The sequence below is a fragment of the Phocoena sinus genome, chromosome 10 (genome assembly GCF_008692025.1).
Source record: "Phocoena sinus isolate mPhoSin1 chromosome 10, mPhoSin1.pri, whole genome shotgun sequence".
Taxonomy (NCBI): Eukaryota; Metazoa; Chordata; class Mammalia; order Artiodactyla; family Phocoenidae; genus Phocoena; species Phocoena sinus.
This window is the reverse complement of record NC_045772.1, coordinates 45,940,542-45,964,644: the sequence shown is the minus strand read 5'-3', so window position 1 is coordinate 45,964,644 and position 24,103 is coordinate 45,940,542. Positions and strand designations below refer to the sequence as shown.

General features: G+C 41.3%; 1 protein-coding gene and 1 pseudogene across 1 annotated transcript in view; both read left to right on the top strand.

Annotated features, from left to right (window-relative positions):
- TPH2 (tryptophan hydroxylase 2) overlaps nt 1-24,103 on the top strand; it is a 104,279-nt gene that overhangs the window by 7,693 nt on the left and 72,483 nt on the right. Inside the window, exons 2-6 of the mRNA XM_032647183.1 lie at nt 7,069-7,301; nt 9,636-9,788; nt 12,571-12,754; nt 12,865-12,965; nt 17,737-17,804. Of these exons, the coding sequence (XP_032503074.1) occupies nt 7,197-7,301; nt 9,636-9,788; nt 12,571-12,754; nt 12,865-12,965; nt 17,737-17,804 (611 nt within the window). The 5' untranslated portion in view covers nt 7,069-7,196. The remainder of the gene's footprint in view (nt 1-7,068; nt 7,302-9,635; nt 9,789-12,570; nt 12,755-12,864; nt 12,966-17,736; nt 17,805-24,103) is intronic.
- On the top strand, nt 1,293-6,246 carry LOC116761156 (annotated as a pseudogene).

The window sequence follows — 24,103 nt, the reverse complement described above, 5'->3', positions numbered from 1 at the left end:
CACACCCTTTAACTCCTGTAATTTGGGTTTTATTTCCTCTGTCTTGTTAAAACTGCACTCTTTAAGGTCACCAGTGACAGTTTCATCACCAAATCTAGTGGTCTTTCTGTAGTTCTCATTCTTTTCCTCTTCTCTGTTCTAGTTGAAACCGTTGACCACAAGTTTTATCTTATCTCCTTTCTATGTTTCACCTCCTTTAATCATCTTTTTACTTTGATGACTTCTCTTTTTCATTCTACCTTTAATTGTGAGCATCTTTCGTGGTTTAGTTCCTGGGTTCTCTATTTATATATTTATTTTAAAAAATTTAGATTGTGGTAAAATGCACATAACATAAAATTTACCTTCTTAACCAATTTTAAGTGCATGGTTCAGTGGTGTTAAGTACATTCACATTGTTGTGCAACCAACCTCCAGAACTTTTTATCTTGCAAAACAAACTCTGTACCCCATTTTCTGCTCCCCCCAGCCCCTGGCAAGCTCCATTTTGCTTGTGAGTTCAACTACTCTAGATACTTCATATAAATGGAATCATACAGTATTTGTCTTTTTGTGACTGACTTATTTCACTTAGCATAATGTCCTTAAGGTGCATCCATGTTACAACATTTGTCAGAATTTCCTTCCTCTTTATGGCTGAATAACATTCCATTGTGTGTGTATACCATGTTTGGTTTATCCCTTCATTCATTGATAGACACTTGTGTTGCTTCAGCCTTTTAGCTCTTGTGAATAACAATGCTATTAACATGGGTGCAGAAATATCTCTTTGAGTCCTTGCTTTCAATTCTTTCAGAAGTGGGATTGCTAAATCGTATGGTAATTCTGCTTTTACTTTTTTTTTTAATAGATTAATTTATTTATTGGCTGCATTGGGTCTTCGTTGCTGTGCGCAGGCTTTCTCTAGTTGTGGCGAACTGGGGGGCTACTCTTCGTTGTCTTGCAAGGGCTTCTCACTGTGGTGGCTTCTCTTGTTGCAGAGCACAGGCTTCAGTAGTTGTGGCTGGCGGGGCTCTAGAGTGCAGGCTCAGTAGTTGTAGCGCACGGGCTTAGTTGCTCTGCAGCATGTGGGATCTTCCTGGACCAGGGCTCGAACCTGTGTCCCCTGCATTGGCAGGTGGATTCTTAACCACTGCGCTACCAGGGAAGCTCCACGCTTTTACTTTTTTGAGGAGGCGCTTTACTGTTTTCCGCGGTGGCTGTACCATTTTATGTTTCCCTCAATAGTGCAAAAGGCTTCCAATCTCTCTAGAGGGGGTTTTTCTCTATATATATTATTTTATTTGGAGAGTTCATGTCCTGCATCAGCAAACATCACTGAATTACTCTCAAATTACTGTTCCCAGCTCTAATCTATTTCCCAAATTCCAGTCTCACATTTATAATTGCATGCTGTTTAAAGTCACTTGATAGTACTGCAGTCAACTCAAATTCACTGTCCCTAAAACTCCTGTTTTTTTCCCAAAACGTATTCCTTCTTCAGAAATAGTGGAAATACTACTATTTACAACATGAAAGCTTGATAATTTAATCTGTTTCTTATATGGGAATTCACCTATTTCAGAAGTAATAGGTCCTCGCCCCGCTCCGTCCCGCTTCGCCCACCCCCCACCTCCTGCCTTTGCCCTGCGCCCCCGGGCGGCAAAATGGTGGCGCAGCCGCAGGACCGAGATAGGGTAGTGTGTTGCTGGCCAGGCCCGGGCCCGTGGCAGAGGCCGAGACCCTGGGCCACTTCCGGTGTCCCATGCGGCTCAGGTGCCGCATGGACACGTCCTTTGCTCTGCATGCCTGCAGGAATGTCTGAAACCAAAGAAGTCTGGAGTGTGTCACAGCACTCTAGCACCTGGCTTCGGAGCCCTGGAGCTCCAGCGATAGATTGACAGCACAAGCACAGAGACTTCTTGCCATGACTGCTCTAAAAACTTCTTCCCATCCAAGATCTGGGCGCACGTGGCTACATGTTCCAAATACCAGAATTACATCATGGAATGTGTGAAGACCACCGCCATGGATGCATTGCTTCAGCCAAGGAATGTCCCAAACCGTTATACTCTCCTTGTCCTTACTGCCCTGAGAAGAATTTTGATCAAAAAGGACTTGTGGCACACTGCAAGTTATCCCATAGCACAGACACCAAATCTGTGGTTTGTCCAATATGTGCCTCGATGCCCTGTTCCACTACCTTCTGCCATTTTTCAGGCAACTTCATAATTCCATCTTCCCAAAACTTTTTATCTTTTTGAGCAAAGAACTGTTCCAGGTGCCATTTAGTCTTCCAGGAAATTGAAATTTTTTCCATTAAGAGAATTTTCTAAAGACCGAAATAAATGGAAATCCGAAGGTGCAACGTCTGGTGAATACGGCGGATGAATCAGAACTTCCCAGCCAAGCTGTAACAGTTTTTCCCTGGTCATCAAAGAAACATGCGGTCTTGCGTTATCCTGACAGAAGATTATGTGTTTTCTGTTGACTAATTCTGGATGCTTTTCATCGAGTACTGCTTTCAGTTGGTCTAACTGGGAGCAGTACTTGTTGAAATTAATGGTTTGGTTTTCCGGAAGGAGCTCATAATACAGGACTCCCTTCCAATTCCACCATATACACAACATCACCTTCTTTGTATGAAGACCGGCCTTTGGTGTGTTTGTTGGTGGTTCATTTTGCTTGCCCCATGATCTCTTCCATTCCATATTATTGTACAGTACCCACTTTTCATCACCCGTCACAATTTGTTTTAAAAACAATGTTTTCATTACATTTATTCGTTTTGGTCTTTTAAAATTTATTTTATTTATTTTTGGCTGCATTGGGTCTTTGTTGCTGTGTGCAGGCTTTCTCTAGTTGCAGCGAGCGGGGGCTACTCTTCGTTGTGGTGTGCGGGCTTCTCATTACAGTGGCTTCTCTTGTTGTGGAGCACAGGCTCTAGGCACGTGGGCTTCAGTAGTTGTGGGACACAGGCTCAGTAGTTGTGGCTCGCGGGCTCTAGAGCGCAAGCTCAGTAGCTGTGGCACACGGGCTTAGTTGCTCCGCGGCCTGTGGGCTCTTCCCGGACCAGGGCTTGAACCCGTGTCCCCTGCATTGGCAGGTTGATTCTTAACAGCTGCGCCACCAGGGAAGCCCTCATTACATTTAAGTAGAGAATCACATGCGGAAATATGGTCAAGGAGGGTTTTTTTTTGCTTAACTTATGTGGAACTCAAACATCAAAGCGACTAAAATACCCAAGCTGGTGCAAATGATTTTCAATGCTTGATTTGGATATTTTGCAGGCTATCTCCTGCGTGGTATAATGTTGATTGTTCTCAGTTAATGTGTCAATTTGATCACTATCAACTTCAGCTGGTCTACCTGACTGTGGAGCATCGTCCAGTGAGAAATCTCCAGCACAAAACTTTGCAAAGCACTTTTGACACATTCAGTCAAGTCACAGCACCTTCTCCATACGCTGCACAAATCCTTTTTTGCATTTTGGTTGTGTTTTTACCTTTCTTGAAATAATAAAACATAATATGCCGAATATGTTGCTTTTCTTCTTCCATCTTTAATATTAAAATGGCTACAGAAAAATTCACCAATTTTGATGTCTTTTTTAAAATACATGCTGATATGACAGCTGTCACATACAATCTAACAAAATTGTTTTGAATGAAGTTAAAGACACCTAAGTGCTACTACAGACATCGTATAGAAAAGAACCGAATGAAACTTTCGGCCAACCCAATACCTTAGGGGCGTTGAAAGAGGCTTCTAGGAGGTGTTGCCTGAGCTGAATATTTAAAAATAAGTTTGTATTTGTTGAATGGAATAGGAGATAGTAAGGAGGTGATTCCAGGTAGAGAGAATTAATATAAGAAAATATATAGAGAACTGTTGTTGCTCAACAATGATGGAGTGTGGGTTTGGGGCAAGGGTGCCAGTGAAAGATAGACTGAAGAGGAAAGTGGGATCCAAATCCTGATAAACCTTGAATGGCATTCAGTGGGCTTTTCACTTTATCACCTTATCCTGTAGGGGAAAGAGATCAATGGGAAGGGCTTTGTGCAAAGCAATAGCATAACCATACTGGTATTTTAGAAAAGTAGCAGCTCAGAGGAGGACTTTAAGACTGAAGGCCTAAACCACTTAGGAGTTGAAATATAGCCAGGAGATATGACCTGGATTAAGGCAATAGCGTTAAGCATGCAGTGAGAAGAAAAAGAGATGTTAAGGTGTAAAATCCATAAGACAACATGTCTACTTGGATGTGGGAGCAGATAAAAAGGTGCCAGAATAACTCCCAAGTTTCTGACTTGGGGGACTGGTTAAATTATTGTGTCATTCATTGAACCAGACCACACATAAATAATAGCAATTTAAGAAAAAAAAACTCTTCAAAGTTAGATCTTATACATATTGCATGTGAATGGCCAAGTGAAGCTGTCCAGTAAGCATTTGAGTATATGGGTTTAAAACTTGATGAGACCTAAGCTGGTTATAGAGATTCAGGTATTGTCAAATAACTGAATCTATGTGATATAGCTTCACTCACAATATATTGTTTGAGAAGAGAGTCAAGAATAAAACCCTGGGGAACACCAAATTTAAGAAACAATTAAAAAGAAAAAAACACAAAAAAAGAAAATAAAAAAAATTGTCAGGTAGAAAAAGGAACACCAAGGGAAGATAAGTTTTTGGAAGACAAATATTAAACTTGAAAGACAGATTGAAGGACTGATTATTTGGAAATTTGAATGCCAGGATAAAAAAATTATATCTACAAAGGAAGCATTTATTATTTTTGTATTGGGACTATAGCCTAATGAAAATGATGCCTTAGTAAGATGTAGTCTAGGCAGGACAGTCTGTTAGAGGGAAGAAAATTGATAAAGGCTTCAACTAGAGTGGTGGCAGTTATGACTAGAAAAAGGAATGTCAAAATAAAAATCAACAAGTAGTTGGTGACTCGCTGAATATTATTTCTTTTTTTGGATAAATTATGAAATTTATTTATAAAATTTTTCCTTTTAAAAGCCAGAACATAACAAATATCACTTTCTGGAAACTCATCTTATTAGAAATATCAATAACATTGAGCAGTCTGTCCTCTGTGCTTCTAATGTCTTCTGCAGAGAATTCAATGTATTTTATTTCACTTACTGATTTGACGTATATTTCTTTCAGCTAGGCTGTGATTGCTTGAGGGTAGGTACTGTATCTCATTTATCTTTGCATCCCCAGGACTCAGTTTCAGTGGCTAACAGAGCGGGTGCTTAGCAAATCTTTACAGCTTCCCAAAATTACACAGCTTCCCAAATCCTGTTCTAGCTGAAGTAATCCATGTATGGTTTCTTGAGCCTACCTTGAGGGACCTTGTTACCTACTTTCTTGAAAGTACTTTCTTGAAAGTTACCTACTTTCTTGAGTTACCTTGTTTGGAATACTCAAGGGGCTGTGTAATGTAATAGTTGAGAGCGTGGATTTTGGAGCCAGACTGCCTGAACTTAAATCCTGCCTCAGCCACTTTTTAATTGTGTAAACCTTTGGCAAGTTACCTAAATTCTTTGTGCCCCAGTTTCTCCTTATATAAAATGGAAACAGTAGTTACTGCATTCTAAGTGTGGTTGTGATGATGAATCACATTTTTATCTAAAAAAGTGTTTAGAATAGGAATTGGCAAATACTAAGCACTCAGTAATATTAACTATTATTGTTATTACTTCAATCAGTGTATTTATTTAATGTTTATTTATTTATTTTATTTATTTTTGGCTGCATCGGGTTTTCTTAGTTGCGGCACGCGGGATCTTCATTGAGGCGTGTGGGATGTTTCATTGCGGCATGAGCTCTTTGTTGTGGTGTGCAGGCTTCTCTCTAGTTGTGGCGTGCCTCTTCTCTAGTTGTGGTGTGCGGGTTCCAGAGCACGTGGGCTCAGTAGTTGTGGCACGCGGGCTTAGTTGCCCTGCGGCATGTGGGATTTTAGTTCCCTGACCAGGGATCAAACCCGCATCCCCTTCATTGTAAGGTGGATTCTTTACCACTGGACCACCAGGGAAGTCCCAACCAAAGTATTTAAACTTCACTTTCCTATTAGGTTATCAGAGCTGATTTTTAGAGGAAATTCAAGCCAAATATTTAATATTTCAAAAATTAGATCAAGTAATAATTATGTCCCCTCCAGACTCCGGAAACAATTAAAATCCAGTTAATTTTTGCTCAGCCATTCCTGTTTTGAAAAATTTTCATCCTGTTTTCTATGTAGACAAGTAGTGCCAGTCCTAGGTTTTGTTTAGTTTTACAGTCAAACAAGTCCATTTGGTCAAGAGTCTTCCATCCTTCAGGAGGCTGGTAATATTTTCCATGGTTATTTTATGGCTTACTAAAGTTTGAATAGTAAGTACATCAACTGATATGTGCATTTCAAATTGTTAGACTTGTTCTAGTTTCAAGTCATCAAAGGAATGACTATATGGGCATTTCATTTCCTTTTCCTTCCCACTTAGGAAGATTCTAGGGTTAGTGTCTCAACTATATCTATATGTGGCTAAATCACAGCCTCACATTTCCTTTACAATACAGTTGCCTGAACATCATTGCATAGTGGCATCACGTGATTGGAAAGCAGTGTATTTTATGAACGCCATCACACACACAAGTGCACACACACAGTCATAACACATCAGATCAGAAAAAGCTTATTAACATAAAGTACAATGGCTTAGGGATTCTGCATTTGCTGATCTTTCTTGAATTATTTTCCTTGGAAAACTTTGAATTCATAGTTACCTAAAGGCTGAGGTTAACTTGCCAGTAGCAGATTTGAGAGATGAGAGCTAATGTCAGGGGATAGATGTTTTCTTTTACAAATAACACCGTTAGATATTGTTCTCCACCACCCATGCCCAAACTGCTACTCGACCTATGAAACAAATAGCACCACAAACACAGATAACCCCAGGCTTCAGGTCTGTAATCTGACTGTGGCCATCGGCAGCCAGAAATGAGTTTCTTTCTAATCAGCCTTCCATCAGTCCCCAGTCACTCATATAAAGGAGCCTGGGGAGGGGAAGATTCACATTGCTTTTTCTTCAGCACCAGGGTTCTGGGCAGCGCCCTGAGAGGTCCACTGCTCGCACGCCTCTTCTCTCAATCTCCACCAGCGCTGCTACTGCCTCTCTAGTCCCCCCCTGCTGCAGAGAGAGAAAATTACATCGGAATCCATGCAGCCGGCAATGATGATGTTTTCTAGTAAATACTGGGCAAGGAGAGGGCTTTCTCTGGATTCAGCAGTGCCGGAAGAGCATCAGCTGCTTGGCAGCTTAACAGTGAGTACTGAGTAGCTGGCACTCTCTAGAGGAGTGTTTTCTAGGGTAGCGATAGTTATCCTTGCCATTTGGACACCTGCTGTAAACACCTCAATTCTTTCCTCTATCATCTGTCTAACCTGCCTCCACTCTTCCTTCTCTCTCCATAAAGTAAAGTGGGTGTCCTGATCGCTATGTGCTAAACTTCGTTTCCTCAAAGTTTATAAGTTGAAAGTAAAGAAGTTCCCGAACGTTATGAATGAGAGGTTGTATAAACCAATCAATGTCTTATATCAAAACCAAAAAAAAGTGTGCAGAATTTTGAAAGGCCATTTATTATGAGTTGGAACAGGGAGAAGAAATTAAATAGATTTCTGTGGTTCCTGCAAGATTATTGTGTCTTCTGTACCCCCTTCCATCTACAAAACCTGGTCTTTAAACACAAAGTAATATTTTCTGTTTTTGTCTGTAGGTGCTGGTTGTTGGAATAAGAGAAAGATCAGATTCCTCTCAAAAGTTTTCCTGTGTTCCTTATTACTCCATTATTTTTCAGTTTAACTGATGGAGTAATGAAAGCAATACATCACTTATTTCAATGTTTAAGGCAGTTTCTGTGTTTAAACAATAACAGAATAAAAATAATATTTTGCAGGATTTTAGATCCTGATATGGGGTAATAGTCATAGGATTTAATAAAAAAGATAGTGAAAGAAAAATGTATTCAGATTTCTAGTTATTAAAAATATTAAATGATATTTCATTACTGTCTACCAGAGTTTATCAACCAATTGAAATTTAGTCTGTATCATAGAAAAATCTGTTTTAGTATTGTAGCTCCGAATATGTGCCAGAGGGTTGTATTGTACTGGTATATTATCACTCCTAAAAATGTTGAAAAGTAATCAGGGCAAGTTTTGGAGAACTGTTTAAACCAATTTGCAAAAATGAGTCTAAAAACGTACATAGGTTTTCTAACATTTAAATAACATGTATATTTGAATGTGATATTACAATGAGGAATTCTGAAGCCACAATGAACTGCTAGAAGGAAAACAAGGAAAACTCAGAGTTATGGTTAATATATAATAATACTTTCATATAAAAAATGCTACTTAAATATATAAGATCTGTGGCAGATGTTGAGAGTACTACAACATTTGAGCTTTTAATGACTAAACAGACTGTCAAATGCCAATGCCTATATGAACTTCTCTCCCTCAAGTCATAAATTATAAAATATTTATTTCTATGACATATAAACCTAGTGAGTGAGGCAGTAGAGACTGTGTGAAAATAAAGCCAGTAGAGAAATCAGAGGAAGAAAATAGCAAAGCACTATTCACTGGGTTCCATATCAAATGTACATTTTTCAGTTTCATGAGGAAGTAATAGGTTGGAATGACTGCATTCTATTACTCTCTGCCAGGGAGAAAGTTCTGTTTGCCCGGTTCTTCATTTGCATATAAAGAACACGAAAAAGTACACTCTAATTTGATTTGTCTGTTAAGTAAAAGTTTCCAGCTTTTTAATTGTGTATTTCTGGCAATGCGATCTGAGTTTCTGGAATCTGCCATTTTTGTCTTTAGCTAATAGACTAAGAGCCATTACTTAGTCATGTATTATAGTATTTGACTGGCCAATAAAGTGGTAATCTTTTCCAGTTTCTCAGATTCTACTCTTGGCTCCTGATGATGAGCTAGTTCTTTCTTTTCTTTACTTTTTTCTTGTGGCTGAATTTTAATAGCCACTTTTCAGATATCATCTGCTGACACAGATGGCCTTAATTGAATACACTCTGTGGCGAACTTCTGCAGATAGATTCACATTGACAGTGTGGATCTAATTACAGAATGTAAGGTGATCAATTTTAGTGCCTGTCCTGACATATTTCAGAACAAAACGAATATTTTGTTTTTAAGATTTAATCGAAACAAAAATTATATGTTTAGTCTTAATTTTGTTACGTTTAGTAATTAATATAGCTTCTATATGATTCAGCTAGGCTAACAGATCAAATTTCATCCTGTAAAATAAACCTAGAAAGAAAGACAGGAATTATTCATACATGATACTTTATACTTTATGATGATCAGATTTTTGTTGCTATTAAAGTGAAGCAAGTATGCTTCCCCTTTAATTTCAACCACTGGTGATATCTTTGAGCATTGGAAAATAGTGTCCCTGAGTAAATTAGACTTGTACGAAAGTTATGAGTGACTTGGCAACTTCTCCTCGAGCTTGTGTGATTGCTGGGGCTTCCAGCGTATAAATGGAATGTCTGAAAAAGGATCTAGTTGTAGAGAACTCTGGAATCCTAACTAACATTTGTGTGTGTGTGTTTCTACGTTCTTGAAGCTAAATAAAACTAACGCTGGCAAAAATGATGATAAAAAAGGCAACAAGGGAAGCAGCAAAAGTGACACTGCTACCGAGAGCAGCAAGATGGCCGTTGTATTCTCCTTGAAAAATGAAGTTGGTGGATTGGTCAAAGCACTGAAACTCTTTCAGGTGAATGTAAAATATCATTATCTAACTTTAAAGCCGTCTGTGTGCCGGGTTACAAACTTGTCATCTGTTATGAAATATTACTGAACCATTTCTGAGTAATGTGTTGCAAATTTCAAAGAAACCAAGCCTCATCAGGCTTTACAAGACAAGTTGGTCTGTCAAACAAAGAAATAAGCAGATTCGTGGAAACCGTGTTTTATTAATTCAGCGTCAGCCTATTAGTAATTCTGCACACTGTTGCCAGGTGAGGAAGTCGGTAATTAAAAAGTGTGAGCCTCACACCTGGAAATGCAAACACAAAAGCGGTCAAAGAGGGTATCTTTAAACATCAAGAGCCTTCAGCCTGATTTGATTTGTTCATATTTGAATTGTGCACATGTCCTAGAGCACATTTATTGCATAAAATGAGATATATTAGTATAGGTACTCGATATTCCCCGAAGCCCCATTGTTTGAAGAACTTAATGTGTCTTTTGTAAAGATGAGTCATTCTCCTTATGTATGAGCTAGGGCTAGCTCTCTTTTTATCTTGTAGAAATGTAGTAGCCTTTTCCTAAGCCCAGGTGGGTGGTTTGTAACCTCAAGAAAGAGCCCCGTTGAGGGGGAGGTTATAAAAGGCCAGGAAAACTGTTGCCTTTTTGCCGGGGCACACCTGATGGCTCCCCTACCCTTCAGCAAGCATCTCCTTTGTCAGTGCATTTTGTTTGGGGGCACGGGCTGTGATTAGAGCTGTAGGATAGGGAGCCTAGCTCTGCATGGTGCCTTGGATTGCTGGTGCAGTGGAAAGAGGGTTGGAATTGCAGTCAGAGGATTCAGACCTGTGTTCTCCTGGCTTGGCTAATCACTAGCTGCTTCCTAGGTTCAATTGCTTCATTTGTAAAATAGCAGTAATAATTCCCACCTAACAGGGTTGTTGTGATGAAATAATACGAGTGGAAGTGCTTTGTAAAGTGTACAGATATGAGGCATTATTGTGATGCCTCTCTGATGACCATAGAGGGGGAATTAGCAGCCTGTTTTTGCAAATATTTCCTTGTTCTCTTTTGACCTTGAAGAAAGGATCAGGCACCATAAAGAGTGGTAATGGAAATCTGGGGAAATATTTTACGCATGATTATATCATCCAGCATTGTCTCCATACAGTTCCCAAAGGCAGGGCAATTCAATTAGACAGCTGGGTGCAGTGGAAAAAATCCCTGGAGAAGGAGTGAGCAGCCATGAGTTTTTACTCGGCCATCAGCTAGTCATGGGGTCTTAGTTACATCACTTAACCCATCTGGACCTCAGCTTCCTTGTCTAAAAATATCCACTTTGCTTCAACCAAAGGACATTAAGAGCCCAAAGTGACACAGTGTGTGAGAAGACTCTTGAACTTTGAACCTAATGTTAGTCTTACCTTTATTATCTGCCGATTTAGAAAATATGGCATTATTGCAAAAGTTATTAAAAACAGAAATAGAGCATTTAGTGTCCTGGTCAAAAGACTAGTTTCTTTATACAGAGAAGGATGCCATGAGATTTTATCTTAGTCTGGTACCGGAAACTACCTATCTGCTGCTGTGCTGAAAATTCTGAGGTCATCCAGGAGTGTACGTGGAATTGTCCTCATAATCAGAGCGTATCATGGAGTGCTGGGGAGGGATCTGCTTATTTGGGGGTGGGTTAGGGTGGAGAGGAGAACTTAGTCTTCAGTTAACTCAGGACAAAGGAAGACTATATCACTGGGAAAATTTAAACCTGAGGTTTAAGTATTAAATTGCTGCCCTTCTAGGAACACCTTACTGTAAGAGCTTTTACCCATGAAATCCATCATGATAGTTGCAGCAACATATCCTTGGATGAAGCTAGCCTGGAGGTTGCCGAAAGAGACCAGTTACTAAGTGGTTCCATTAAGGATTCTTCTTTTTTTTGCCTGCAGAGATCCTTTCTTAGCCACTTTTCTTGCTTCCTTTTTTTTTGTTCCCCTACAATGGAGCCACGCCTTGGCCAGTGGTTCCCAAACCTCAGTCATTTTCATATCACCTTCCCAGTTTCTGCCTCATTTGCCTGCTATTCATACTATTATTTTTTCCAAGATTTTAAGCTTTATTTCAAAAAGAGATGTTATACTACTAGAAAATCAGTAGTTTGAGTTTTAGGTTTTTTTTGGAAAATATATAAAAATAAATAAATAAATAAATCTGGGGATTATATGACAATAAACTAACTTCCTCCCAAACAATCATGCATACCACCAGTGGGATGTGGATTGATCTGGGAAATGATAAGGTTCATAATTATCACACATTTTATAGGGCCCTTTATATATCTTAATGTCCTCCCCTTGTTAAAAATGAGACAGGAAATCCTACGCACAGTTAATATTCTTATTAGTAGAGACAATGGTTGGAAAACATTTCCATGTTTCAGTCAAGCAAATGGTGAGAAGGTTGTCTTTTCCTCTTTTGTGGGCACTTGGTACCTTTTTGCTTACGAGTTGGACAAGAGCAGCCCATGGCATCCGTTTTATTGTGCCCTGAAGGTGATTAAGAGATGTTGCTGGGCTTCCCTGGTGGCGCAGTGGTTGAGAGTCCGCCTGCCGATGCAGGGGACACGGGTTCGTGCCCCGGTCTGGGAGGATCCCACATGCCGCGGAGCGGCTGGGCCCGTGAGCCATGGCCGCTGAGCCTGCGCGTCCGGAGCCTGTCCTCCGCAACGGGAGAGGCCACAACAGTGAGAGGCCCGCGTAACGCATAAAAAAAAAAAAAAAAAAAAAAAAGAGATGTTGCTTATATTTCCACAGGAAAAACATGTCAACATGGTTCATATTGAGTCCAGGAAATCCCGGCGAAGAAGTTCGGAAGTTGAAATCTTTGTGGACTGTGAGTGTGGCAAAACGGAATTCAATGAGCTCATTCAGTCACTGAAATTTCAAACCACGATTGTGACGCTGAATCCGCCAGAGAACATTTGGACAGAGGAAGAAGGCAAGGCCAGTTTTTGCTTGTCGGGTGATTTTGCAAATCTGACAAATGTTGCAAAGGGGAGAATACAATCTGTGAGCTAATATTTTGAACCTGCACTGTGTTTCCAGCAGAGCTAGAGGATGTGCCCTGGTTTCCCCGGAAGATCTCTGAGTTAGACAAATGTTCTCACAGAGTTCTCATGTATGGTTCTGAGCTGGATGCCGATCACCCAGTAAGTGTGCAGTAAAATCCATTCCACGTGTGCTCTTCCAGCTCTGCCCGTCTGCCAGGCAGTGTGCCATTTTCTGTGCTGTAATGCTGTATTATAGAGCAATTTATTATTTATTCCCCATAACTGAGAGCAGACTTTAAAATGATAGTTTCCCTGTACATAGGCGTTGGCTGGAAGCAGGTTAGAAGGATGGCATTTCCACCTAGCATTTACTTTTAAAAGGGTTGGAGAGAGGAGGAGGGTATAAACCTTGGAGAATATTTCTGTAGAATTAGACGGCCTGAAATATACTTGAAGATGGTGACCCTTGGAAAAACAATGAACTGAAATTGACCACCTCGTTGGGAAACTGGGAAGGACTGTAGGCATTAAGGGGCTCAGTGAGACAGTAAAATTCTCCTTGCTATTTTCCTTGACTGGAGGTAGTAAGGGTAGAGTAATGTGGTGGACTTCAGTCTCAGTGGAAAGGCAGAGGGTGATAGAATAAGACCATAATGGAAGATGCCTCTCTTTCCCCATCTACCCTGAATCTATTTATCGCCATCTCTCCTCTACTCCAATAAAAATGACCACCTTTAAAGAAATATGATATGTAGTAAGCATTTCCCATTATTCCCTCTCTCCCCCTTTACATCAGTTTTTATTTAATACAAGAGGCCTGGAGCCCCTTTATGGTTGGAATGAAGTACAGTTAATAGTCTGGGAGAAGCAATCAATATACTCATTTGTTACAAGCAACTTTTTCCCCCTGTGCCCCTTCTCTAAAAATGAGCATATTAAAGGGTGAAACCCAAGCAGATTGGTCATGCTTATAGGAGACTTTGTGGTCTGAGGGTAATGGTTTTCAGATATTCATTTTATTTAAATGGAAGATATCTGGAAATCTGATAGACTGTAGGCAGTGGTTCTCTAAGTGTGGTCCTGGGACCAACCACATCAGTATCACCTGGGAGCTGGTTTGAACAAGCCCACACTTCAGTTTGAGAACCATTGCTTTAAAGGAAACTGACAACTTCAGCAAGAGGGAATTTCTCAGTCGAACCAGTCCTTTGGTAAAAATACAAATTCAAACCAATTCATAGCATACCATCCAAACAAATGGTCAAAAAAACCTAATTCAATTTCATGATTTTCAAAAAGCTGAATTCGCTCAAAGACACAGTGTGTTATATTGCCAGCATAATTCCCAGCAGTTCACATGTAAGCTCCTGAACTTTAGAAAAACACTCAGAAGTGTTTTTAATAATCGGCCATTTGTTTCTCTTCCCCTTCTCCACCTCAGAGGAGTCAGAATTAGCACAGAAGCCTGATTTAAGAGCTTAGCAGTAACAGGACTGCCCAGACACCAGCTGTTAATTTGCAGGATGACCTTGGGCAAGTTCCTTTACTTCTGCAACTCAAATTCTTTATGTAAAAAGTGGAAATAAAATGCTTATTGAGCTCAAAGCGGGTGTTTGAAAAGCCTAGTTAATAAAACAACTGGAAAGCATTTTGGCAAGAGTGAATGCTTAATTCCAGGAAAGGAAATGCTGTATTAAATCATCCTGATCAATGCCTGGACGGTAAAGGATTTTTTGCTAACCTCTTATTTCCAAATGCTCCCCTTAGTCTAGTTTGGAAATTACTCAGCCTGGAGAAGGGGGTTAGAACAACCACAGGAACCACTGACCTTGCTGTGAAAAAATTTATTCTAATACCCAGCATAAATTTTCCTGGGCTTAATTTTGTTCCATTACTCCTAATTACACCCACCTTATGATACCTTCTCTTATTTTTCTATGCAGCCATTTGAAATAATTGCAAGTACTTAGCAATCTCCTACCTCACTCATCATTTTTTTTTTACCGTATGTATTTCTTTTATAAGCACACCAAATATTCATTATGCACAATTTGATATTGGTAAGTTGGTGGTTTTTTATAAGGTATTATTTGATGAAGATAGAAAAAAGTTTCTAAGGAATTTTTGTGCTTGGGAATAATTCCAGTCCTAAGGCAGGGATTATTACGTTAGGATGGCACTCTTGTGCTGAGATGGCTCAGAAGGGGCTTGGAATGTGTCAGGCTGCTGAGGCTCCCTAGAAAGGGTTAAATATGTAGGTCCATGCATCTTAAATGTTAATGGACAAACAGATCACGTGGAGGATCTTTGCAAAATGCAGATGGGTGCACCTGAGATTCTGCATTTCTAGTGAGCTCCCAGTGGAGGCTTACAGTGGAGATCTGCGGACCACGCTTTGAGTATCAAGGATCTACACTGAGAGGGTCTTTCAAAGTGTGATTCAACGTCCCTGCATAAGGTGCTTATTAAAAATGCAACATGTGGAGGCTCATCTGAAGCCTACTGAATGAGAACTTCCAGGGACCCTGGAATCTGCATTTAAACAGATTTGCCGGAGATTCTGATGAACTCTAAAGTTTGAGGACTAATGTCCTAACTCAGTGATTTTCGGCCCTAGCTTTCCATTCAGATAATCTCTGGAGAACTAAAAAATTTCCTATGCCAGGGTCTCACCTCAGAGCGCTTAAATCAGAGCCTCTGGGAATGTGTCCAGGTTTGGAGTGTTATTTAAAGCTCCGCAAATGATTCCAGTATTCCCCCAGGTTGACTTTTTGGGATAGCCAACGTACATTCAGCTGAGCACTTTTGGGTGCCAGCTGGGTCTTGATTTAAATCAAGTTCCTCTTGATTTAAATTGAGAGAGGAAGGGTGGTGTGCAGCAGATACTCTCTGGGTGCTAGTGTTGCCAGATTTAGCAAATAAAAATATACGATGCCTAGTTAAATTTGCATTTCACATAAACAACAAATTTTTTTTTGTATAAGTATGCCCCAAATATTGCATGGGTGTTCTCTATTTTTATCTGGTAACCTTACCCCTGGCATCAATTTAGAATGGCTGGCCAAGGAATGCTGTGTCTCTGTAATCGCTAGTGTAGCTAGCATCCCTGCCTTGTTTTGCCAGTCCACAGTTCAATGCTGGAAGCTCTGGTTCACCCATAACACTTGTGTAATCACCGCCACACTAGGCTGATGAGGCGTGATGAGTAAATCACTCTCTTTCATGCCTGGAAGGGGTGCAGGTGTTTGCCAAAGAGAGATACTCGAGATTCTCTGGGAAGCCCAGCAGATTACGGTGCTGTCACCATGGTGTCCGGTTTGGCAGGAACCAGGGAACAGATGCTGAGCTTTTCACATAACTCTTTTCCTTTTGTCACGGGCTGCTTTCTTTTTGAGTAATCAAGGTGCTTGGAATTCTTGTTTACCACCACCAGGTTGCTTGGTGTGACTAGTGAGTGTTGAAATTCATACTTTCTAGTGACCATGTCTACCCTCTATGGCATAAGACCTTTTCTTAGCTCACATACCCATTTGTAAAGGTGGTCACACATTTTGTAACTATGGTCACGAATTTTGCATATACACATTTGAAGGCTCCGCAAGCCTGCCTATGAACTCCTGTTTAAAAACTCCCAATTTGTAGCAGAAGAAAGAAAGTTCTAGCTTTAAGGGCGGGGGTACTTCACTTCTGCAGGGCCTTTGGGTGACCTCAGGGCACTCGCTCTCTCCCTCTGTTAGTGACCTTTTGTCTTTCCTGAGAGAAAGGCTGTTGGCAATGGACGTTCTTTGTTTCTGTTCAGCATACGGTCCTGTGAAGATTTCTAACCGCAAGGCCAGTTCTCCTTCAGCTGGAAGAGAGAACAGAACGAGTTTCTCTGAGTCGAGGTTCCTCTTGAGCAGCCCCCTTGCGTAAGTGTCTGAGTGGACACTGGGTGAGCAGAGGTAGTCCAGGCCTTTGTGGGCCTGTCCCAGTTCTCCTTCCAGAGCCCACGACCCCTGCAGCCTGTCTCCTTGCCTGGCCTCCCTTCTCAGACTGGTCAGCATGTCCTGGTTTCCCTTTGGGTTTTCAGGGTTGAGCAGGTAAGAAGTTAAATTGAAACAGCTCCTGCTGGGCTTCCAGCTGTCTGAACAAACAACCCTGCAAAGAATTGATTGTCTGAAACTACCTGAAGGAAAAGAAAATGGAAAGTCTGTTGGCAAGAGGAGATGCTTGAGTAAACCAGGAAGTCCTCTTAGAAGGATTCCACTTGATGGGAGAATGGCAGACAGGATGTTTAATTTCCCAAGTGCATGATGATGGGTAAAATCTTGAACTTGGCTGAAGACTAGTCAGAGCTATAGGAACTCAGGGGAATGGAGCTAGCCTGCTGTCTTGCGTGGATCCCTTGTAATCGATTTTGCATTGTGTGGCTGTACTCATAACATACAGCAAAACCTCTTTATTCATCCTAATTTGGGGTGTTGATGATTATTTTGAATGATAGAATTTTAATACATGTACACTTATTGGTAATTTACACCAAGCAATTAAATTTAGGTTCTTAGTGAAAAATCCATGTTAAAGGGACCTATTTTAATGAACAGATAAGATTAATTTGTAATTAAGATCAATTACATGTAAATGATACGTGAAAACCAAAGGATATTTGTCACAATATCAGTTTGCTTAACTAAGCCGTTCTGCCTACTTCATGGAAAGGTTAACTTTAGTCTGAATTCCCACACATCCCAAATTAAGACAGCCCAAATTTAATGAGGTTTTACTGTAAGTACAATTCGCTTCTGCCTGTGTCATCAAGGTGGTTATCCAAGGAAAAAAATTTACATTTGAATTGGACACTCAATAAACATCACAGTGATTTTTTTTTAGGTCTTCTGCAGCTAATTTTTTTGGCAGTCTGTTAAATAACTTAATCTCTTTTCTGTTTAAGGGATTTAAAGACAATGTCTATCGACAGAGAAGGAAGTATTTTGTGGATGTAGCCATGGGTTATAAATAGTAAGTACCTGTGTAACTCTTTCCTGTGACTTGTTGCTGGTGAGTTAGGAAAAACACATGCTGTGTTAAACAGACCTGTCTTCTCTTCCCTTTAACTTTTGCAGAAAGTAGACATGAACCATTTTAAACACTCACCAGCTCTGTAGGCTTTCAATGCCAACACGGACATTTGACATCCGGGATATAATTGTAAAATAATGAGAGCTGCGGGCCACATACCAAGTGCTAACGTTTTCACCATTGTACTCATAGCTCAGCTAAGGCAAGGAGCCATCTTTGTACACTCTTCAGGGCCTGGAAAATGTGTTTTCATTTTACTTTTTTTTTTTTTGTGGTACGCGGGCCTCCCACCGTCGCGGCCCCTCCCCGCAGCGGAGCACAGGCTTCGGACGCGCAGGCTCAGCGGCCATGGCTCACGGGCCCAGCCGCTCCGCGGCACGTGGGGTCTTCCCAGACCAGGGCACGAACCCGTGTTCCCCGCATCGGCAGGCGGACTCTCAACCACTGTGCCACCACGGAAGCCCCCTAATTTTACTTTTGACTTGACTTTTCAGTAACGCCCTTCCATGTCCAGCTTCCCCAGTGAAAGTAGAGGATTCAGCAAGAATGGTGAAAAGACTCATGTAAGCAGCCATAATAGAAATGTCTTTGCTTTACAGGAAAAGGGAAGCTTCCTATAAACTGGAGGGTTTATGGAAGAGTTTCATATCCAGTCTGGGATCAGTGTTGGGATGGAACTGGAGAGCCTCCCGACTGGGCTGAGGACTGTGCATAGTGCGTGGTGCTAAGTGGCAGTGACAGGAGGTTTGTGACCGGCAACAATGCAGTAGTCGTGACCGCAGGCCACACCTAGAAAGCTGGAATGGATGTTAGGCCTCTGTTTATTCTGCTCACACTAATAAAGCTTACAGACCATTGTAGCACAGTCACTGTCTTTCCTTTGGTATGAATCTTCTGATCAGAACAAAACGTAAATCCATACCTGGTAGGGAAGTGTCTTTCTTATTCTAGTTGAGACTAGTGAGAATCTTGACTGTCCTGTAGGGCAAGTTTGTCTTTGGTGAGAATTTAGGACATTACACGTGTTACAGTGGGTACCAGTGTTTGCTTTTTTTTTTTTTTTAAAGGAATCTGACATAGGTGCTTAAAGCAAAGTGAGAGGATTCCCAACCACACCTTTGATTGAGAGTCATTTGCTCATTTCTAACCTCCTTTGATGCTTTGTTGCTCTTCTCTTCCTTCTCCCAGACATCCTTCATTCTTTCTCCACCATGCTTATTATCATGAAAACCAAGATTCTTTGGCAGACACTTTTCCACGTTTGTCTACTCCAGCCCCATCTCCTCTGTTCCAGGCAGGCTCTCGACCCTCTTTAGACAACTGTGACTTTCTGCCCCCTCACAACGTCAGCATGCTCATGGCTTGTCCTGGCCCGAGCCCAACCTCATGCCCCCTTTTTACCCTCAGCACCATCACTCACTAGATCCATCTCCCAGTGTTTCCCAGGCAAATGCCAAGAGAGGACTCTGATTGGCCACATTCACTTTTTCACATCAGGCCCTGATAAATGGAGCTTTAATACTAGTACCCCTTGGATCACAGATCCTCCCTGTGGAATCAGGTCATATCTGCATAGATGAGTGTAGGCAGGACAGGCCTTTGGGGCATGACCTGCCTAGGACTTGGTAAAAGCACAGTTCTTGGCAGAGACTTTCTCTTTAGATAAAACAGATAGATAAAAATGTATTTTGTACATAGATGCTGTATGTAATGTATTATATATATAAGGACAAAATATGTATGTATGTACATAAAAGATTTTGTTAGCATGGTGACCAAGGGACTACCTCAAATATTAGTTATTTCTTCTTACTAGAGCCAAGAAACTGGACAAGGACAAGCTGATAATGTGGTGGCACTAATGAAACTGGTATGTGAGTCAACCAGTTTCAAGGAACATTGATAATGGGGGGTCTTATGGTTTTTAAGAAAACACACTTATGTGGAGAGGAGAGGAAAAGAGCATATAGTTAAAACAATGGAGGGTGAGGCCCTCAAAGTGTTAACAAGAGTTTGCATTTGCCATTTTCCCTTAGCTAAAGCGTGAAATTGAGGTGTGGTGTCTATGGAAGACAAAAGTAAGAACTGGAGGTTGGACGTGGTGGAGGTTTTATACGAAGGAGGGCTGCATGCAGGTAGAGCATTTCAGAATCTGGTCCCGGTTTGGAGGTGCCTGACTCTTAGTTCAGGAGGCTGAGGTAGGCAGGGCACCACCAATTCGTCATTATACAGGGAGAAACCACTCTCACAGCATGCACAAAACTCCCCCTGTCATGACCCCAGAGAGGCCAAATTACACTATTCGGTGGATACAGAGTCAAAGCAAAGGGTGTTTAGCTAAGGGAGTTTGGAATCCAGGGACATTAACCCTCTCCCCTGGACAATGCTGGCTACGTAGAATAACAAAGTGATTAAAACCTAGGGTTTTGGAGTCAGGCAATGTGGGGTTCAAGCTGTAGCTCCACTACTTCCTAGCTGGGTGAGCAGCCTCTCTCTGCCTCTCAGGTCCTCCATCTGGGACGTACGTCAGGATCACGAAAGAGAATGCATATGCTGTGTTGGGCATGGAGATGGCACGTGATTTGTGATCATAAGTGCCTGTTACTGCTATTACATCCTCCCTCTCCCTTTCCTCAGGCTGTCTTCAGTTTCCTGTTTATCTACTGGTTTCTTCTTTAGCTATGTTAACGCCATTGTTTATGCTCCACCTTAGCAAATACTATAGCTCAAACGTCCGTAGAAGTAATCCTTGAAAGGAAACTCCTCCAGTTTCTCATTTAAAGGCTGCTCATATACTGATACTTTTTGTGCTGACCAACCTCGCTCTTTATGGGGAGATTTCATAGAAAGCGATCGTATTCCCATTTGTGGGTGCGGGAAGCTGCCAAGATACTGAGAACAGATCGCCCATTGCCTTAGGTGTTTCTTGTACGTGGACAGTGTGAGGAAAGTGCCTGCCAGGAGTGGTTAATCCTGGAAAACACAAACCTAAGACTTGAGGAAAGTAGAGAGAAAAGGATCGTTCCTTAATGCCCCTCATGCCATCATTGCTGTGGCTTCTCTGAGTATGACCTTGAGAATGGATAAGGGCTAGCCATTGTGTGTGTGTGTGTGTGTGTGTGTGTGCGCGCGCGTGCGCGCACATGCGCGTGCAAGCTCATGCAATAGTGCTGGTGGGGTGGGGCACAGGTACTCACAAATCCCAAGTGGGTCTGAGCCATGGTCTCCAATGTGCCATGCAGTAAGGAAGGTTTCCTTTCGGTTTAACAGAAAATAAAGATGCAATTTCTAATTGCAATACGTATTTTTCTAGTGCTGATGGCTTTCCGAGTGAGCAAAGGAAAAAGACGTCAATACAATAATTACTTAAAATAAGCTCATTTGTGTGGCTTCTGGCAGCGTGCTGCGATCTGATTTTCCAAACCAAAGCTTGGAACCACACTGGCTTGAAGAGAAGATTATCTGAAATTGGGGTGGTCCTGAAAAATCCAGCATGTGCCGTCTCTGCAAATATAGTTTGGTAATACTAAAATTAGGGACTGTTTGGACATGGGGAAAATAACTCAATTCCCTGTTGGTAATTCGTTCAGGTTTATGGGCACTGAGAAGAAGTCCAATATATGGTGGTGTATTTGGTGGTGGTGTTGTAGCAATTGGCAGGATGGAGTCTGAGGTGTCAAAAGATCAAGAGAAGGAAAAGAAGAGAAATACAGAATAATGTATATTGAAACCACGGCCAAGAAGCCCTCTGGGGAATTCGTGTTGAATACTGTATTTTCTATGATAGTCTTGAGAGGATAAAGCAGGGGGAAAGAATCAACACAAGCAGAGAAAAATGAAAACAAATTCCACTCCATGATGGGACAACAGCAGGCTCAAAGTCTGTGTTACCATGAAACCTAAAGGGGAGAGGGAGTGGGGACGTTCAGCCTGCTGGGAACTGTTGACAGGTGCCACTCAGGGGAGTTTCTGATTGACAGCGTTGCCAAGAAACAGGATTGATTACCCAGAGGCCTGCAGACAGACCTGAGCTGCGGGGCCACGAGGGTCTGGAAGGCCTAACTGCCTGACCAGTAACAGCAGAGGAAACATTCATTAATGCAAATTATCATTCTCCATAGCAGACCTGAGAAGGAAGGCTGGATGGGGAGGGCACTGTTTCTAAAATAATCGGTGAGACAACGGGCAGATCACACCCCGTCCTCCTCCACCCAAATAAAAGAAATCCTAGTATAAACAGAAAAAGAAGCCCCCCGTGATTAGACAGTGTGAAGGGCCTATAGATGTGCACTTCAGATGAAATGGAAGTGCTTGGGGGAGGGGGACAGATGGCATGAGGGGGAAGAGAAAATTATGACTGTGATAGTGTAGCTGTTAGGTTTGTCTGAAACCCTCCAGTTCTCTGCCATTGGCACCTTCATATTTTAAGCCTGGCATTAGCTTTGCTACGTTTCTGTAGGTTTCACCATTGCTGTATTGTTGGGGAAGAAAACTCAGTAATATATATTTTTTCAGCTGACTAGATATAAACACCTTTTTCTTTGGGAGCTACTGTAATGATTATTCCTCAACAATGGGCATGCATATTTAATTTAATTATATCTTTGGTGGGGGTAGCCGTAGTTATTTCAATCCATCTTACTGTCTTGGAAAGAGGCCCCGAGCTCTGACTTTAATTTTGCCACTCTTGTTTGCTTAAATTGAATACTACTGTGATTGTGTTTAGTTATGAATGTGTTTTCTTCTGGTTGAAATCGAGGTGGTATATGAATCTCATGTTCTTTTCATGGGGTTGCTTCCTCTTTGATTTATTATTTTGTTAGTCCATGGAATCTGAAATGTAAACAGGTAAATGCAAATATCAATGAGTAAGGTAAACAAGGGAGTTCCAACATATCAGAATTTGCTGAAAAGTTGAAAAAAGTTGAAAAAAAAAGTTGAAAAATTCCCTAATTTGCCAAGAAAACTCATTTGATTTCAGATTGAGGGATCCAAGTGATTCCTTAACATCGCTCAGCCTCAGTAAAATAGAGACAATAGTATTTCCTCTGTAAAATGGAGATAATAGTATCTCTTCTGCCTCTCTGCCAGGACTGTTTTAAGGGTAAAATGAAATCAATGGAACATTGCTCTATGGTGTACTTTATTGTTACCTTTATCAAAACAATAATGAAGGAATCTAGACCAAAAGCTTGGGGTTTACTCAGACCCCTGATCCACTTGGAGGGCTTTTGTTGCTTTCTCCAGTTTCTCTTTTGATCTGAGAGACTGTGTGGAGTGGTTAAGAGTGCAGAAATTGGAGCTGGACTGCCTGGGGTGAATTCCAGCTTCACCACTTACCAGCTGAATGACGCCTGCAAATTATTTGTCTTCTGTGCCTCAGTTTCCTTATCTGTAAAGTGGGGATAACTCTACCACTGCTCTGTAGGATTGTTGTAAGGATTAAATGAGCTAATATATCAACAGCACTTTGAACACTGCTCAGGAACTGCTGTATAAGTATTTGCTACTACTGTTACAATATTTTTCTCACTTCAAACCATCTCTCCTTTTTGTCTGTCCTCATGCACCAGATCTTTTTATTACCCTTTGGTGAATACCCTTCTTCACTCCCCTTGGCCAAGGCTTTCTTTAAGCCCTGACTTCCGTCTGATTTTTGTACTGTATCATTCATTGCTGTGTAACAAATGACCCCCAAATTGGGCAGCTTAAAACAACAAAGTTATTATCTCACAAAGTTTCTGAGGGTCAGGAATTAAAGAGCAGCTTGGCTGGGTGGTTCTGCATCAGGGTTTCTCATGAGGCTGGAGTCAGAGTGTTGACCAGGGAAGCAGTCATCTGAAGGCTGGATGGGGGCTGGAAGATCTGCTTCCAGTATGGTTATTCACATGGCTGTTGGCAGGAGGTCACAGTTTCTTGCCTGAGTGTCCTTAAGATATGGCAGCTGGCTTCCTCCAAATCAAGTGGCCCAAAAGAGAACAGGGCAGAATCTACCATGCTTTTTATAACCTAGCCTCAGAAGTGACTTACCATCACTCCTGATATACTCTGTTGGTTTCATAGCCCAACTCTGATACACTGCGGGAGGGGACTACGCACAGGCATTGATACCAGGAGGTAGGGTTCATTGGGGACTGTCTTGGAGGCTGGCTACCAAATACATTTAAATTGTGTTTAATTTTATTTCTTTAAGACCCTCCCTAACTGCTCTACCACAGTGGGTACTAATGCATTTTCTG